Below are 14,614 nucleotides of genomic sequence, written 5' to 3'. Positions count from 1 at the left end.
CGTGCACAATCAATGTGTGACCCCAAAACAAATGTCCCTTGCTCATTGATGTTTTGTCTTTCTACGTTTGCTTAGTTGACCATGACATTGCCGGTAAGGATGTAGTATTCCTTCTGGATGGCTCTGATTACACAAGGAATGGATTCGCTGCCATGCGTGATTTTGTTCAGAGAGTGGTGGACAAACTTAATGTGGGCGAAAACAAAGACCGTGTGTCAGTTGTCCAGTACAGCAGAGACGCAGAGGCCCACTTCTATCTGAACACATACACCACAAAGGACGATGTTCTTGACACGGTCAGAGGACTGAGACACAGAGGGGGAAGACCCCTCAACACTGGGTCAGCCCTCAAGTATGTCCGAGACAACGTGTTTACGGCAGCCTCTGGAAGTAGGCGCCAAGAGGGCATTCCTCAGCTACTGATTCTGCTGAGTGGAGGGCGATCTAGTGACAACGTAGAGATACCGGCGTCTGCCCTCAAAGACAACGGGGTCTTAATTCTGGGCATCGGAACTAGAAATTCTAGCACAGAGGTTCAAAGAATCGCCTCTGATCCTAGTTATGCCCAGTCTGTGTCTGACTTCTCTGACCTCCCAAACGTACAGCAGCCGTTCGCCTCCTCTCTTAGCCATGTAGTAGTCGGGGTTAAACCAATGACCCCTACAGTGAGAGGTAAGACACTGTTGCCTAATTACACCCAAAAACATGTTGTACCTTTTGGTGCACTCCTGCTCCAATTGTCAACATAAAGCCTAATGATTGCATGCCACTTTCAACTTTAGCATCAATATTCTGTTTTTCACATTCTCCCAGTTGACCAGAGAACTCCAAAAAGGGATGTGGTATTCCTTCTGGATGGCTCTGATGGCACACGGAATGGATTCCCTGCCATGCGTGATTTTATTCACACGGTGGTGGAGAAACTGAATGTGGGCGAAAACAACGACCGTGTGTCCGTTGCCCAGTACAGCGGAGATGCAGAGGCCAATTTCTATCTAAACACATATGACACAAAGGAAGATATTCTTGACACAGTCAGTGGCCTTACGCACAAAGGAGGCAGGCCCGTCAATACCGGGGCAGCCCTCCAGTATGTCAGAGACAACGTGTTTACAGCCTCTACCGGCAGCAGGCGCCAAGAAGGGGTTCCACAGTTGTTGATCCTTGTAAATGGTGGAAGGTCTTCTGACAGTGTAGATACACCGGCAGCTGCTCTCAAACAGCTTGGCATCACTGTCCTTGGAATTGGAACAAGGAACTCTGACCATGGACAACTCCAAAAGATCTCCTCTAAGCCAAATTATGCTTTGTCAGTGTCTGACTTCAGTTACCTCCCCAACATACAAGAGCAACTGTCCTCTGCCATCAGCACAGTCATAGTGAGGGCCACACCAATGACGCCAACTGTAATCGGTGAGCTATTAATCGTCTCCGGAAGGCCATTAGAACATTAAAATGGGACTTTTAAGACGCCAGATGCATGTCTTGCTAGCTAATGTAATTGTTCCCAAGTTGTAAGCCAAAGCGATGTTGAATGAAGCTGAAGTTAGACATCTATCGTAACTGGGTTGAAGGCAGTGGCCTATGTGTAAAAAAAAAAAATGCTAATGTTTTGGATGAGCTTCTGTTTGTGCCTTTCCCTACACATGTGTAAATACAGCCCCCTAATCTTTGTCTACCATTATTATTTTCTAGTTGAGCACAGCCTGCCCAAAAGGGATGTTGTGTTCTTGCTGGATGGATCTGATGGCACGTGGTCTGGATTCCCAGCAATGCGTGACTTTGTGCAGAAAGTTGTGGATACGCTCAATGTGGATGACGACAGAGATCGAGTCTCAGTTGTTCAGTACAGCAGAGATCCAGCTGTTCAATTCTATTTGAACACGTACAAAACACAGGGCGACGTCGTTGCTAATGTCAGGGGCTTGAGGCACAAGGGCGGTAGGCCACTTAACACTGGAGCAGCGCTCCAATACTTGAGGGATAATGTCTTCACTGCCTCGGCTGGAAGTAGGCGTCTGGAAGGAGTTCCACAGATGCTCATAGTCCTCAGCGGTGGAAGGTCCTTTGACAGTGTTGATGCAGCAGCCACCGCTCTGAAGGAGCTGGGGGTCTATACCCTTGCCATTGGAACCAGAGGCTCTGATACCAGAGAACTGCAGAAGATATCCCATGGTCCCGAACAGGCTCTGTCTGTGTCTGATTTTACTGACCTTCCCAGTGTCCAACAGCAACTGCAGTCCTCAATGGAATCAGTGGTCATTGGTGTAACTCCAGAATCTCCCACAGTTTTAGGTATGTTCCCAAGTGTGGCCATGTGTACTTGTGTCAGTTTAAATGATCTATTTTAGGGATAACCTGAAGCTATCTGATTTATGTCAGCCGTGTGTGCTCAAAGGGAAAAGGTGGCATGCTTAATGACTCTTAATAGTAGCCAAACGTAGGCGTTTGCAGTCGTGCACAATCAATGTGTGACCCCAAAACAAATGTCCCTTGCTCATTGATGTTTTGTCTTTCTACGTTTGCTTAGTTGACCATGACATTGCCGGTAAGGATGTAGTATTCCTTCTGGATGGCTCTGATTACACAAGGAATGGATTCGCTGCCATGCGTGATTTTGTTCAGAGAGTGGTGGACAAACTTAATGTGGGCGAAAACAAAGACCGTGTGTCAGTTGTCCAGTACAGCAGAGACGCAGAGGCCCACTTCTATCTGAACACATACACCACAAAGGACGATGTTCTTGACACGGTCAGAGGACTGAGACACAGAGGGGGAAGACCCCTCAACACTGGGTCAGCCCTCAAGTATGTCCGAGACAACGTGTTTACGGCAGCCTCTGGAAGTAGGCGCCAAGAGGGCATTCCTCAGCTACTGATTCTGCTGAGTGGAGGGCGATCTAGTGACAACGTAGAGATACCGGCATCTGCCCTCAAAGACAACGGGGTCTTAATTCTGGGCATCGGAACTAGAAATTCTAGCACAGAGGTTCAAAGAATCGCCTCTGATCCTAGTTATGCCCAGTCTGTGTCTGACTTCTCTGACCTCCCAAACGTACAGCAGCCGTTCGCCTCCTCTCTTAGCCATGTAGTAGTCGGGGTTAAACCAATGACCCCTACAGTGAGAGGTAAGACACTGTTGCCTAATTACACCCAAAAACATGTTGTACCTTTTGGTGCACTCCTGCTCCAATTGTCAACATAAAGCCTAATGATTGCATGCCACTTTCAACTTTAGCATCAATATTCTGTTTTTCACATTCTCCCAGTTGACCAGAGAACTCCAAAAAGGGATGTGGTATTCCTTCTGGATGGCTCTGATGGCACACGGAATGGATTCCCTGCCATGCGTGATTTTATTCACACGGTGGTGGAGAAACTGAATGTGGGCGAAAACAACGACCGTGTGTCCGTTGCCCAGTACAGCGGAGATGCAGAGGCCAATTTCTATCTAAACACATATGACACAAAGGAAGATATTCTTGACACAGTCAGCGGCCTTACGCACAAAGGAGGCAGGCCCGTCAATACCGGGGCAGCCCTCCAGTATGTCAGAGACAACGTGTTTACAGCCTCTACCGGCAGCAGGCGCCAAGAAGGGGTTCCACAGTTGTTGATCCTTGTAAATGGTGGAAGGTCTTCTGACAGTGTAGATACACCGGCAGCTGCTCTCAAACAGCTTGGCATCACTGTCCTTGGAATTGGAACAAGGAACTCTGACCATGGACAACTCCAAAAGATCTCCTCTAAGCCAAATTATGCTTTGTCAGTGTCTGACTTCAGTTACCTCCCCAACATACAAGAGCAACTGTCCTCTGCCATCAGCACAGTCATAGTGAGGGCCACACCAATGACGCCAACTGTAATCGGTGAGCTATTAATCGTCTCCGGAAGGCCATTAGAACATTAAAATGGGACTTTTAAGACGCCAGATGCATGTCTTACTAGCTAATGTAATTGTTCCCAAGTTGTAAGCCAAAGCGATGTTGAATGAAGCTGAAGTTAGACATCTATCGTAACTGGGTTGAAGGCAGTGGCCTATGTGTAAAAAAAAAATGCTAATGTTTTGGATGAGCTTCTGTTTGTGCCTTTCCCTACACATGTGTAAATACAGCCCCCTAATCTTTGTCTACTATTATTATTTTCTAGTTGAGCACAGCCTGCCCAAAAGGGATGTTGTGTTCTTGCTGGATGGATCTGATGGCACGCGGTCTGGATTCCCAGCAATGCGTGACTTTGTGCAGAAAGTTGTGGATACGCTCAATGTGGATGACGACAGAGATCGAGTCTCAGTTGTTCAGTACAGCAGAGATCCAGCTGTCCAATTCTATCTGAACACGTACAAAGCACAGGGCGACGTCGTTGCTAATGTCAGGGGCTTGAGGCACAAGGGCGGTAGGCCACTTAACACTGGAGCAGCGCTCCAATACTTGAGGGATAATGTCTTCACTGCCTCGGCTGGAAGTAGGCGTCTGGAAGGAGTTCCACAGATGCTCATAGTCCTCAGCGGTGGAAGGTCCTTTGACAGTGTTGATGCAGCAGCCACCGCTCTGAAGGAGCTGGGGGTCTATACCCTTGCCATTGGAACCAGAGGCTCTGATACCAGAGAACTGCAGAAGATATCCCATGGTCCCGATCAGGCTCTGTCTGTGTCTGATTTTACTGACCTTCCCAGTGTCCAACAACAATTGCAGTCCTCAATGGAATCCTTGGTATTTGCGGTTGTTCCTGAATCCCCAACATTTGTAGGTACGTCAACATGTGGCAGTTGCTGTTTTATTGATCTTGTCAATATTATTTAAATGTTCATGTTTAAGTAACCAAGATATTTATTTTGTATTATTTTTACCTCTTTCATTACCGTACTGTGACTAATATAGTTAAAAATTAGCATTTGTTTTTGTATAATTTGATAATTTACGATAAAAAGTCAAAACCTTTTTTTTTTCTATAACAATTAACCTTGATGTTCTGTTTGTTGCGTCCTAGAAGGCATTTCGAGGTAACATTGTCGGATATATTTTAACATTCAATATTGTACTTCTCTGTAATGTCTGGTTTCGTACCTACCATTTTGAAGCTTCCGCATTTGATACTCTTCCAAGCAATCCAGCATTTCTTCTCATTTGAAATCTTGGATAATTATTTCACCTTTTTTTCCATTGTTCATTGGTGAAATCAGAACAATGTGCTTTTCTTTTTTGAAGCAAGTCTTAGCCTGCTCATTTCAAATATTTACCTATCTTCTCTTTGGACTTTTCTTTGCCATCGTCCTTGGTTCAAGAAAATTGAACTCCTTACTAGAGAGCATGTGCTGATCTTAATTATTCTTGGCCTACGTATTCAATCAATCAGTGTTACTGAAAGTCGTCAGTCATGTCTTTTCTCTTCAAATGCTTTTTTTTACATCATTCTTTGCAGTGAATGATGGTGGCATGCCTTGTCCATATCCATTCTTACCTGAACTTACTAAGACCAAGGGTATTTGTATATTACTGTATGTTCCTATCAATCATCTTGTCAACCAAACATAATGTCTCATTATGACACTCTCTTGTACAGAATTGCGCGCCTTGAGACGAGATGTGGTACTTCTCATTGATGGCTCTGATAGTAGCCGAAGTGGATTCCCCGCAATGCGTGACTTTACACGAAGGATCGCTGAGAATCTTGACATAGGCAAAGACAAGGACAGAATCGCCGTAGTACAGTATAGTGGGGACACAAAGGTTCACTTCTATTTGAGATCTCATACGACCAAAGACGCTGTTTCCAGGATAATTCGAACACTCAGGCACAGGGGAGGGAGGGAGCGCCACACTGGAGCAGCTTTTCAGTACATCTTGGACAAGGTCTTCACCACCCTGGCTGGGAGTCGGCATCACGAGGGGGTCAAACAAGTGTTGATAGTACTTTCAGGAGGACCATCCAGTGATAGCTTTATTCAACAGGCTCTGTCCGTCCATTCTCGTGACATTTTCATATTTTTCATCGGTGTAAACCTGGTTAGTCCTTTGTCCACTGAGTTGACAAATACTTATACATTCCCGATCAGTGACTTTGGAGTTCTCCCAGACATCCTTGTAGATGTGCTTTTTGCTTTAAAACACGTTACCCTGGCAGGTAAGTTGATACGACTTTCACATGATATTTTTCTAAATTAGATGGTCTGGTAAATAAAAGTAAACAAAAAAAAAAAATCTTGATCAAACTACATTTGGTTAACATACTAAATTGATGGCTTTATATATGCAGTATTCTTATTCCTCAATTGTTATTGACTTATCTAATATTATTTCATACAGCAGAAGGTTAGAGAAGTTACTTTTCATCTAAATGTTTTTCTGAAAGTGGACTTCTTCAAATTGTTATTTTAAAAGGACATGCCCTAACATTGACTTTTGAGCCTCGTAGTTATTGAAAGCTGTTGGGCCTTTATGCCACTTAAATTATTTCAGTGGGAGACACTCATTTCATTCTTTCTCATTTTTTTAGCCTCATCCCTTGGTCCAAAGAAGGATGTGGTCTTCCTTGTTGATGGATCCTCGAGTGTTGGACGGGAATTCCCTATTATCCAGGAGTTCATGCGCAGAGTGGTGGAGAATCTCAATGTCGGCGAAAACCAGATCCGGATAGGTGTTGTCCAATATGGTGACTCTCCGAATGTTGATATGTATTTGAACACCCATGCAACCAAGGAGAGTGTTTTGACTGGGATCAAAGGGGTAAGCCAAAGAGGAGGAAGGCAGCGCAACCTTGGCCAGGCTTTGGAGTTTCTAAGCCAGGATTTCCTGACCGCAGACCGTGGAAGCAGGAAGCAAGAGGGTGTCCCTCAGTTTGTGATTGTTGTTTCCAGCGGAAGCTCAACAGATGATGTGGTTGGTGCGGCATACACCCTCAAAAGGTCCGGTGTTCTCCCCTTCAGTATTGGGACCAGGGATGTGAACTCTCATGAGCTCAAAGCAGTTGCATATGTTCCTAACTTTGCCCTGGTTGTGGATGACCTTCCCGGGCTGTACACCGTCCAGAACAACCTGATCACCACTCTCACTGAGCTGTCTGATGATGAACTCGCAGCGATGCAGCCAGTTTTCCCAACTCACGATGGTAATTGTTGACCCAATATTATTTGTAATAATACATTTTAACAAACATTGGATTTATATCTTTAAAGTGCTAAAATACAAGTCTAGTTATTGAACCTGCCATACCTGCTCTGCAAGTAAATATGTTGTCTTTAAATGCAATCTATCTATGTTTTCTTTATTTTACAGTTACAACAACCACTCGTGGAGACAAAAGGGATGTTGTGTTTTTAGTTGACGGCTCAACCGCAACACGCAGGGAGTTCCCAGCTGTCCGCGAAATGATCAAGAGAGTCATCGATAAGCTGGATGTGGGACTGGACAACGTCAGAATATCAGTAGTGCAGTACAGTGATGACCCGCACATGGAATTCCTCCTGAATCAGTACTCGACCAAAGAAGAGGTCAGGCAGGCTGTGGCAAGGCTTCAGAGCAGAGGAGGGAGCCAGTTAAACACCGGCCGTGCCCTTGACTGGGTCTCTAAACACATCTACCAGAGGTCTGCAGGAAGCCGTATCGAGGAGGCTGTTCCACAGTTCCTTATTCTAGTAACAGGTGGCAAGTCCACGGACGATGTGACTCGTCCAGCGCACCAACTCAAGAGCGGCATGGTGGCACCTATTGCTATTGGTTCAAGAAACGCTGACCCCAATGAACTGAGACAGATTGCGCTGAAGCAAGACCTCACATTCACCGTGGACAGTTTCCAACAGCTCCCATCTGTGGAACAGCAGCTCCTTGCGTCAGTGAACACGCTGACTTCTAAGGATATCTCCACTATTTATGTCGCACCAACAGAGGTCACAGGTAAGACATTTCAATGGTATCAAAAGCACATATCAGGGTTTCAGATCAAGGAGAGCCTAAATTTAACAAAATCTATAAAGCTCATTCCATCTCAAACCTATTGTGCTTTATTGTTATGTTCTTTCCTTCTGTACAGAAATTCTTAATCTTGGACGAAAAGACATCATCTTCCTTGTCGATGGCTCAGACACCACCGGACCCATGGGGCTGGCGCATATCCGTGACTTCATCCACAGAACCATCCAGCAGCTCGACGTGCAACCCGATCAGGTTCGCATTGCCATAGTGCAGTACTCGGACAAAGCGCAGAAAGAGTTCTCCCTGAACACGTATGGCAACAAACCTGATGTTCTCAACGCCGTCAAAAGGCTGCGTTTAATGGGTGGGAGGTCCTCAGACCTTGCTCAAGCCATTGAGTATGTCATCAGAAACGAGCTGACACCATCCGCAGGGATGCGCTCAGGGGCGGCCTCACAGCATCTGGTCGTGCTGACAGGAGGACGTTCTCCTACTGATGTGTCCCTTTATGGGCCTCTGCTTAAGAGCTCTCGGGTCAACTGTATTGGTGTTGGAGCTGGCGGAGTTGATACAAGGCAGCTACAACAGATTGCCACAAGCCAAGATGACGTTATCCAAGTTCCCAGCTTCCCCGGACTGACTGGCGCTGATGACAAGTTCATTGCCAGGTTGAGTGGAGATCCCTTCCCTGAAACCCCAACAGACCCCGGAGAGACATGTAAGTAAATCATACAAGACATGTCAACGTTCTTAATTTAGTTTATTGCGATCATCTGTAATTATTTTGTTATAGAATTAAACATATTCTTGTTATGGCCTGTTATACACAAATACATTTTGATCTCCATCTAACTGTTCATCCACTCTTTACTCTCCATCTACAATCTTCAGTTGACGGCCTTCCCAAAGCTAAGGAGGCTGATATTGTGTTTTTGGTGGATAGTTCCCTAAATGTGGGCAAGGAAAACTTCAAGAAGGTGATCGAGTTCATTTACAATCTAGTCGACCTCTTCTACACCGAGAGAGACAAACTGCGGATCGGCATGGCACACTATGCCACAGATGTCACAAATGACTTCTACCTCAACACCTATCCTAACAGGGATGATGTCATCAACGCCATTGGTAGTGTGGAATACAAAGGGGGGCGTAGGATCAACACAGGTGCAGCCATCCGTCACGTGCAGGATAACCACTTCACAACGGCAAGAGGCAGCAGGAAAGATGAAGGCGTCCCTCAGGTCTTGTTGGTTCTTACCGGAGGACGCTCCTCAGATGACAGTAAGACGGCAGCACTCGCCCTGAAGGCCGGTGGGGTCAGAATTTATGCAGTGGGGGTGGGAGACATTATGGATGAGCTGGAAAACCTAGCAAGCGAGTCCTCCACTATGGCTCGGGCAAGTACATTTGAAGAGCTGTCCGAGCTGAATGAGCAGATCCTGGAGACTTTGGACGATGAGGTGAAGGGAGTCAAGCTCTGCACTAGCACTCAGGAAGCAGCCAAAGGTGATTATTTCATACCACCTTTTGTATTATAGTATTATGTCTCAGTATTCTATTTTGTTACTTTCACACACAGTTTTCTCTTTGCAATACAAGCCATTCCTAATACCCTGCTCTCTGCCACAGCCTGCAATGTGGAAGTGCTGGTGGGCTTTGACGTTGGCGCCCAGAACATTTTCTCTTCTCAGACCAACCTCCAAAGTAAGATGGGGGCCATTCTTCAAAGAATCACCAAGATGGCGTCCATCAGTTGTTCGTCCGGACAGGTCCCTTCAGTGCAGGTCGGCATACTGGCCATGGACTCTAATGGACAAGCCACCCAGTTGGACTTCACAGACGACGCAGATGTCCTGTTTGAGGCCTTCAAGGGATTGCGTAGTCGTGGCCCATTTGTACTAAATGCCAAGACCATCTCAGGCTACACTGACAGGTTTAAATCCAGGAATGAGAATGTTGTTAAGGTGGGTCATTCAAACTGTTTCTACCTTATCTTAATTTCCTTGCAATTTCATGCAATGTCACAACTTTCCGAGCCTTAGTTATTTAGTTTTGTTCATTTTAGCAAGGCTAAATATAATAAGATGTCAGAAATATGTGTAACGTTGTGTGTAACGAGGACAATGGTATTTTTTATGAACAGGTTGTAATCCATCTGACTGATGGTCTCGATGCGCCGTACGCTGAGATGAAGAGGAAAACGGACGAGCTTCAGCAATCAGGTGAGAAATGCCACACTAGGCGAAAGTCTGTATTTAATTAATACGTTATTATGTGTTATAAACGTGTGGGACAAAGTAATTGCAATATGATTACATTTGATCACAACCCCAAAAACATTTTTCTTAACCTTCCTAAAAAGGTGTGAACAGTTTAATCGTTGTGGGCCTGGAGAGAGTTCCTAAATTTGAGGAAGCACTCCTCCTGGAGTTCGGTCGAGGGTTCAGGTACACCAGACCCCTCCGAGTCAACGTCATGGATCTGGACTACGAGCTGATGGAGGAACTGGTGGGTAGCAAAGAAACCAGGGAAATGGCAGTGCATTGGATCTAATGCGTTCCTCTTACTTTGAACCTGCCAAGTAATCACAGAAACAATCACTGAACAAGGTTGTTGTTCAATTATGACCTATCAACCCACAAGTCGACCCAGGTTAGTTTGTAGTCAAACATAGAGCTTGGTCAATTATAAGGGCTGCCCTGAATAGTAATATAGTACAGGTATTACACATTCATGTAAGGCATTCTTGCACTTCACCTTGTTTTATTTATTGGTAATTCCATGAGCTTGAATCTAGTGTGGATCTCTTTCTTTGCAGGACAATATTGCGGAGAGAGAATGCTGCGCTGTACCCTGCAAGTGCACCGGAACCAGAGGGGACAGAGGTTCAGTAGGCAGCCCAGGCCCTAAGGTGACCGCCCTTAAAATAACACACAGTCACACACACTTACACATGAACGCACGCACGCACACATACACACACACACACACACACACACTTGTACTTTTTCTCTTTTTTACTATTTATATGTTGTGTGTATACTTGGATGCTGCTACAATTTCATTGTACACTGTACAATGACAAATAAAAGGATTCTGAATCTGACACACACACACACACACACACACACACTCCCCCCCCCCCCCTCCCCCTCACTCACACACACACACACACACACACACACACACATTATTGTGAACCATAGTGATAGTAGAGAGTAACATTGTGTGGTCTTGCAGGGCGGCCCAGGAGGCGTTGGGGGCCCAGGACACCCTGGTGATGAGGGCGGCCCGGTGAGTCTGGAGGCTGCTCCTGATGTGTTAAACGGGTTTTAATCTGTGCACAATGAATCAGGAATGCATAAAGATGACACTTCTCTCAGTTGCAGTTTGAGTAATGTATTAAGTATATTCCTCATTGCCGTCTGCGTACTGACAGGGAGAGCGAGGACCCCCTGGTGTGAATGGAACTCAAGGTTTCCAGGGCTGTCCAGGACAGAGAGGTATCAAGGTAAAGACTTCCGCTCATCGGTCAAATGGTTCCCCTGGTCATCGTACTGTGCTATTTCTTATCAATGTGTAGAAAAATCGAACTCTGATCATTTATGCCATTCCCTCCTCTGTGTTCAGGGTTCCCGTGGCTATTCTGGAGAAAAAGTGAGCTTATTTTTTTTTACCTTACATTAACACACATTCAAATATGACATTGTCATTAAAACCATTAGACAAAAACATGTATGTAAAGAATAGCTCAAACATTAATCTTTAACAAAATGACTCTTTGCTTTTCAGGGAGAATTTGGAGAACTTGGTCTGGATGGAATCAATGGAGAAGAGGCAAGTGTGGACACTGTTTATTTGGTTTTCAACAGGGAAACCAGTCTGAGAGCATACGCACAATAGTGTAACATGGGCCCAGATCCGTCTTTTCATTCGACATATCTGAGAGCAGCCTTTCCTAAACTTATGGTCGTGACACAAAAAGGGGCTGCCGATTTGCTGACTAAAAAGCATAAATATGCTCTGTGAATGAATTGTTCTAATTAAAACTGAAGAGCGTTCTTTGCCGCTCAGGTGCTGAGTTCCCTCCCTCCTTCTCGCGCTCTAGACCTGAAACCAGTTTTGATCATCAATTGGGTTTGAGATGTGATTATTTGAATATAACAGCAGCGCTATGCTGCTATACGTTTCTAACCCTCAGTTTAGAATTTGGGTTTAGATGTCGGGAGGTTTAGTTGTCAGAGGTCATTATTGTAAAACGCGTGGGGAACTCAGCCTACTCGGGCCAGCCACTAAACGCTGGTGAGCAAACCTATTTTATACAGCCTCTGAGCAACAATACATGACAAAGCAAACTACAAAGGCTTTTGTAACATTGTGACCTGTATTAGTCACTGTCTGCGAATGCTCATTCCTCTTAATAATAGACAATTAAAAGGATTCCATATTTATCATATGTTGGCCTACCCTTTATTGAACTGCCTATATGAATTACTGTATCAGTGAACTAAAGATACAATAAGTGCTGGTTATTGATTTAATAATGACTTTACTTTGATGATAACTACATTCAACCACATAAACCCCAATCATTCATTCATTTAAAAGTGTTTATTATACTCCTACTGTTATTTTAAGAGCTATTATTGCTGAGATTAGATTCTGTCCTGTGTACTACATGCTTGACCACACTCCCCACTCCAGCTGACATAGTGAGTTAATTGCTTACTGCTCAGTTTTCAAGTTTATCTGAACAGCACATTGCTGTGATGCCCTTTTCTATTGAAATAGAACAATTTCATTTCCATTTTAAATTCATGGTTTACTGTGTTTTTTGTCAGTAGTTTATAAATGTTGATATTATGGCAATTTCTGATTAATCTTTTTAAATTTGGGACCGGGGACGACACCAAATCCTCTATTGTGTGTCAAGGTAAAAAAAAACTTGAACCCCTGGTCTAGAGAATCCCATGATGTGTGTAACTTACTTAAATGTCCACCATGACACATCAAAGCACAGTCTCACTAGGAACGCCAGCATGTGGTAGCAGAAATTAAAGGCATTTGAGGCTGCTTTTGATTAATCCATGACGTGGGAGGTGTGGTGGCATACAGTAATTAACACCTACTTTCCTCTCTCCAGGGGGTCAGCGGTGTGGCGGGACCACCAGGCGGTAGAGGAAGCCCAGGCAGAAGGGTGAGTCATAGAGGCTTTTATCCTTGTACACAGAGCACACTCATTCATTTGTGACGCTTCATGACAGGCTACACATGCTGACGTCTGTGTTTTTTGTTGTGTAGGGGCCGAAAGGAACCAAGGGCCAGGCGGGAGACTTTGGAGACATGGGCATCAGAGGAGACCCAGTGAGTGTACTTACTGCTGAACTGAGATGAGATGTTGATGAGATAGGGCGGCAGTAGCTGGTTCGATCCCCGGCTCCTCCTAGCTGAGTGTCGAGGTGTCCCTGAGCGAGACGCCTCACCCTGACTGCTCCTGACCCGCTGGCTGTCGCCCTGCGTGGCTGACTCCGCCGTCGGTGTGGGAATGTGTGCATATATGGTTGTAAGTTGCTTTTGAAGAGAGCATCAGCAAAATCCCCTAAATGTAAATGTAAATGTTGAGCGTGAACTGCTGAACTGAGAGGAGAAGAGTGTGAACACATGGGTCCGAGCAGCCATCATAATGTGTGTGAGATATGACTTGCCTTACAGTTAAAAAGGCAGAGCAAAGCTGTGTCTTCATCTGTTGAAAGCTCAGGGTCAGAGAAGGAAGTTTGTTCCAAAGTCTAATTTCCTCCCTGGGCTTTGTGAAGTTATTGTCCAAAGGCCTGTTGATCTGTGAAGAGACAAACAGAAGACGTGGCTCTAGGCCTGTCGTGATAAGCAATAAATCAATTAAACGCACAATAAATTAAAATGAGACGATCATTTTTCCGTCCGCGATAAATAAGGATGACAAGAGATTTCACTCCGGAGCATCGGTCTCGACAGACACCTCTCGCTTCCTTGGTGTAATGAGGAGTTAACCCTCGAATCGTGTCAGTCACTGGTCAGCCGCATGGTCTCTGTGTGGGGAGGCGGAGCCCTGGCGTTACAGAGTCAGAGCCCGGCGCCGGTCTTCCTAGACATTCTCTGTGCAGCATGATGAGCCCCGTGAAGAGTAGCAAGCCAGAGAAAACGCTAGTTGAGATGTTGAGATTTGGAGGAATGAAAAACAAAGATGGAATTGGTTTCAAAACGTGACAGCTGCCGTGTGGGAGCACTTTGGGTTCAACCCGGATGACCGTGGTGAACCACTTAACCTGTGCGAGCCGGTATATTGCATTTGTTGTAAAACGGTAGAAAGTAAACGCGCCAATATAACAAACATGCATCTGCACCTAAAGCATTATCATCCGATGCAGTTTTCCCAGCTGTGAAAAAAAACAGATCATGGGACGTCTCCGTCTTCAGTCCACAATCACTGGGCCGTTTAGTCCACAAAATACAAACAGGACAGTTCAAATGGTGCGCACTCACTGACAGTTGTAGTTTGCTTCATGTCGTTTTATTTCAATTTTATTTATTGTTTTTGGTTATTTTGTTTATTTATTTAGGATATTTAAAATGTCTGCCAGTTCCAGTGTTAAATATTCTTTAGAAATAACAGTTATTGATCTTTGAAAGGTTGTACTTGCATTATTATTCCATTATCATTATATTAGT

At 45.0% G+C, this 14,614-nt stretch overlaps 2 protein-coding genes across 4 annotated transcripts in view; both read left to right on the top strand.

Moving 5' to 3' along the window:
* Positions 1-5,005, top strand: part of LOC311368629 (uncharacterized protein) — a gene marked incomplete at its 3' end in the record, with an annotated part of 35,021 nt that extends 30,016 nt beyond the window's left edge. Inside the window, exons 37-43 of the mRNA XM_084487434.1 lie at positions 76-672; positions 814-1,413; positions 1,696-2,295; positions 2,531-3,127; positions 3,269-3,868; positions 4,149-4,748; positions 4,989-5,005. Coding sequence (XP_084343560.1) covers positions 76-672; positions 814-1,413; positions 1,696-2,295; positions 2,531-3,127; positions 3,269-3,868; positions 4,149-4,748; positions 4,989-5,005 — 3,611 coding nt within the window. The remainder of the gene's footprint in view (positions 1-75; positions 673-813; positions 1,414-1,695; positions 2,296-2,530; positions 3,128-3,268; positions 3,869-4,148; positions 4,749-4,988) is intronic.
* LOC311368579 (collagen alpha-3(VI) chain-like) overlaps positions 1-14,614 on the top strand; it is a 79,917-nt gene that overhangs the window by 52,718 nt on the left and 12,585 nt on the right. For all 3 annotated transcript variants that reach the window (XM_084487376.1, XM_084487375.1, XM_084487377.1), the window contains 14 exons: positions 6,495-7,106; positions 7,274-7,891; positions 8,028-8,627; positions 8,801-9,415; positions 9,539-9,873; positions 10,053-10,131; positions 10,272-10,417; positions 10,728-10,820; positions 11,150-11,203; positions 11,349-11,420; positions 11,540-11,566; positions 11,702-11,746; positions 13,053-13,106; positions 13,211-13,273. In XM_084487376.1, coding sequence (XP_084343502.1) covers positions 6,495-7,106; positions 7,274-7,891; positions 8,028-8,627; positions 8,801-9,415; positions 9,539-9,873; positions 10,053-10,131; positions 10,272-10,417; positions 10,728-10,820; positions 11,150-11,203; positions 11,349-11,420; positions 11,540-11,566; positions 11,702-11,746; positions 13,053-13,106; positions 13,211-13,273 — 3,413 coding nt within the window. The remainder of the gene's footprint in view (positions 1-6,494; positions 7,107-7,273; positions 7,892-8,027; positions 8,628-8,800; positions 9,416-9,538; positions 9,874-10,052; positions 10,132-10,271; positions 10,418-10,727; positions 10,821-11,149; positions 11,204-11,348; positions 11,421-11,539; positions 11,567-11,701; positions 11,747-13,052; positions 13,107-13,210; positions 13,274-14,614) is intronic.

The sequence above is a fragment of the Micromesistius poutassou genome (genome assembly GCF_964030765.1).
Source record: "Micromesistius poutassou genome assembly, chromosome: 23".
Taxonomy (NCBI): domain Eukaryota; kingdom Metazoa; phylum Chordata; class Actinopteri; order Gadiformes; family Gadidae; genus Micromesistius; species Micromesistius poutassou.
Note: the sequence above shows the minus strand (reverse complement) of the source record. Positions and strands in the feature narration are given on the sequence as shown.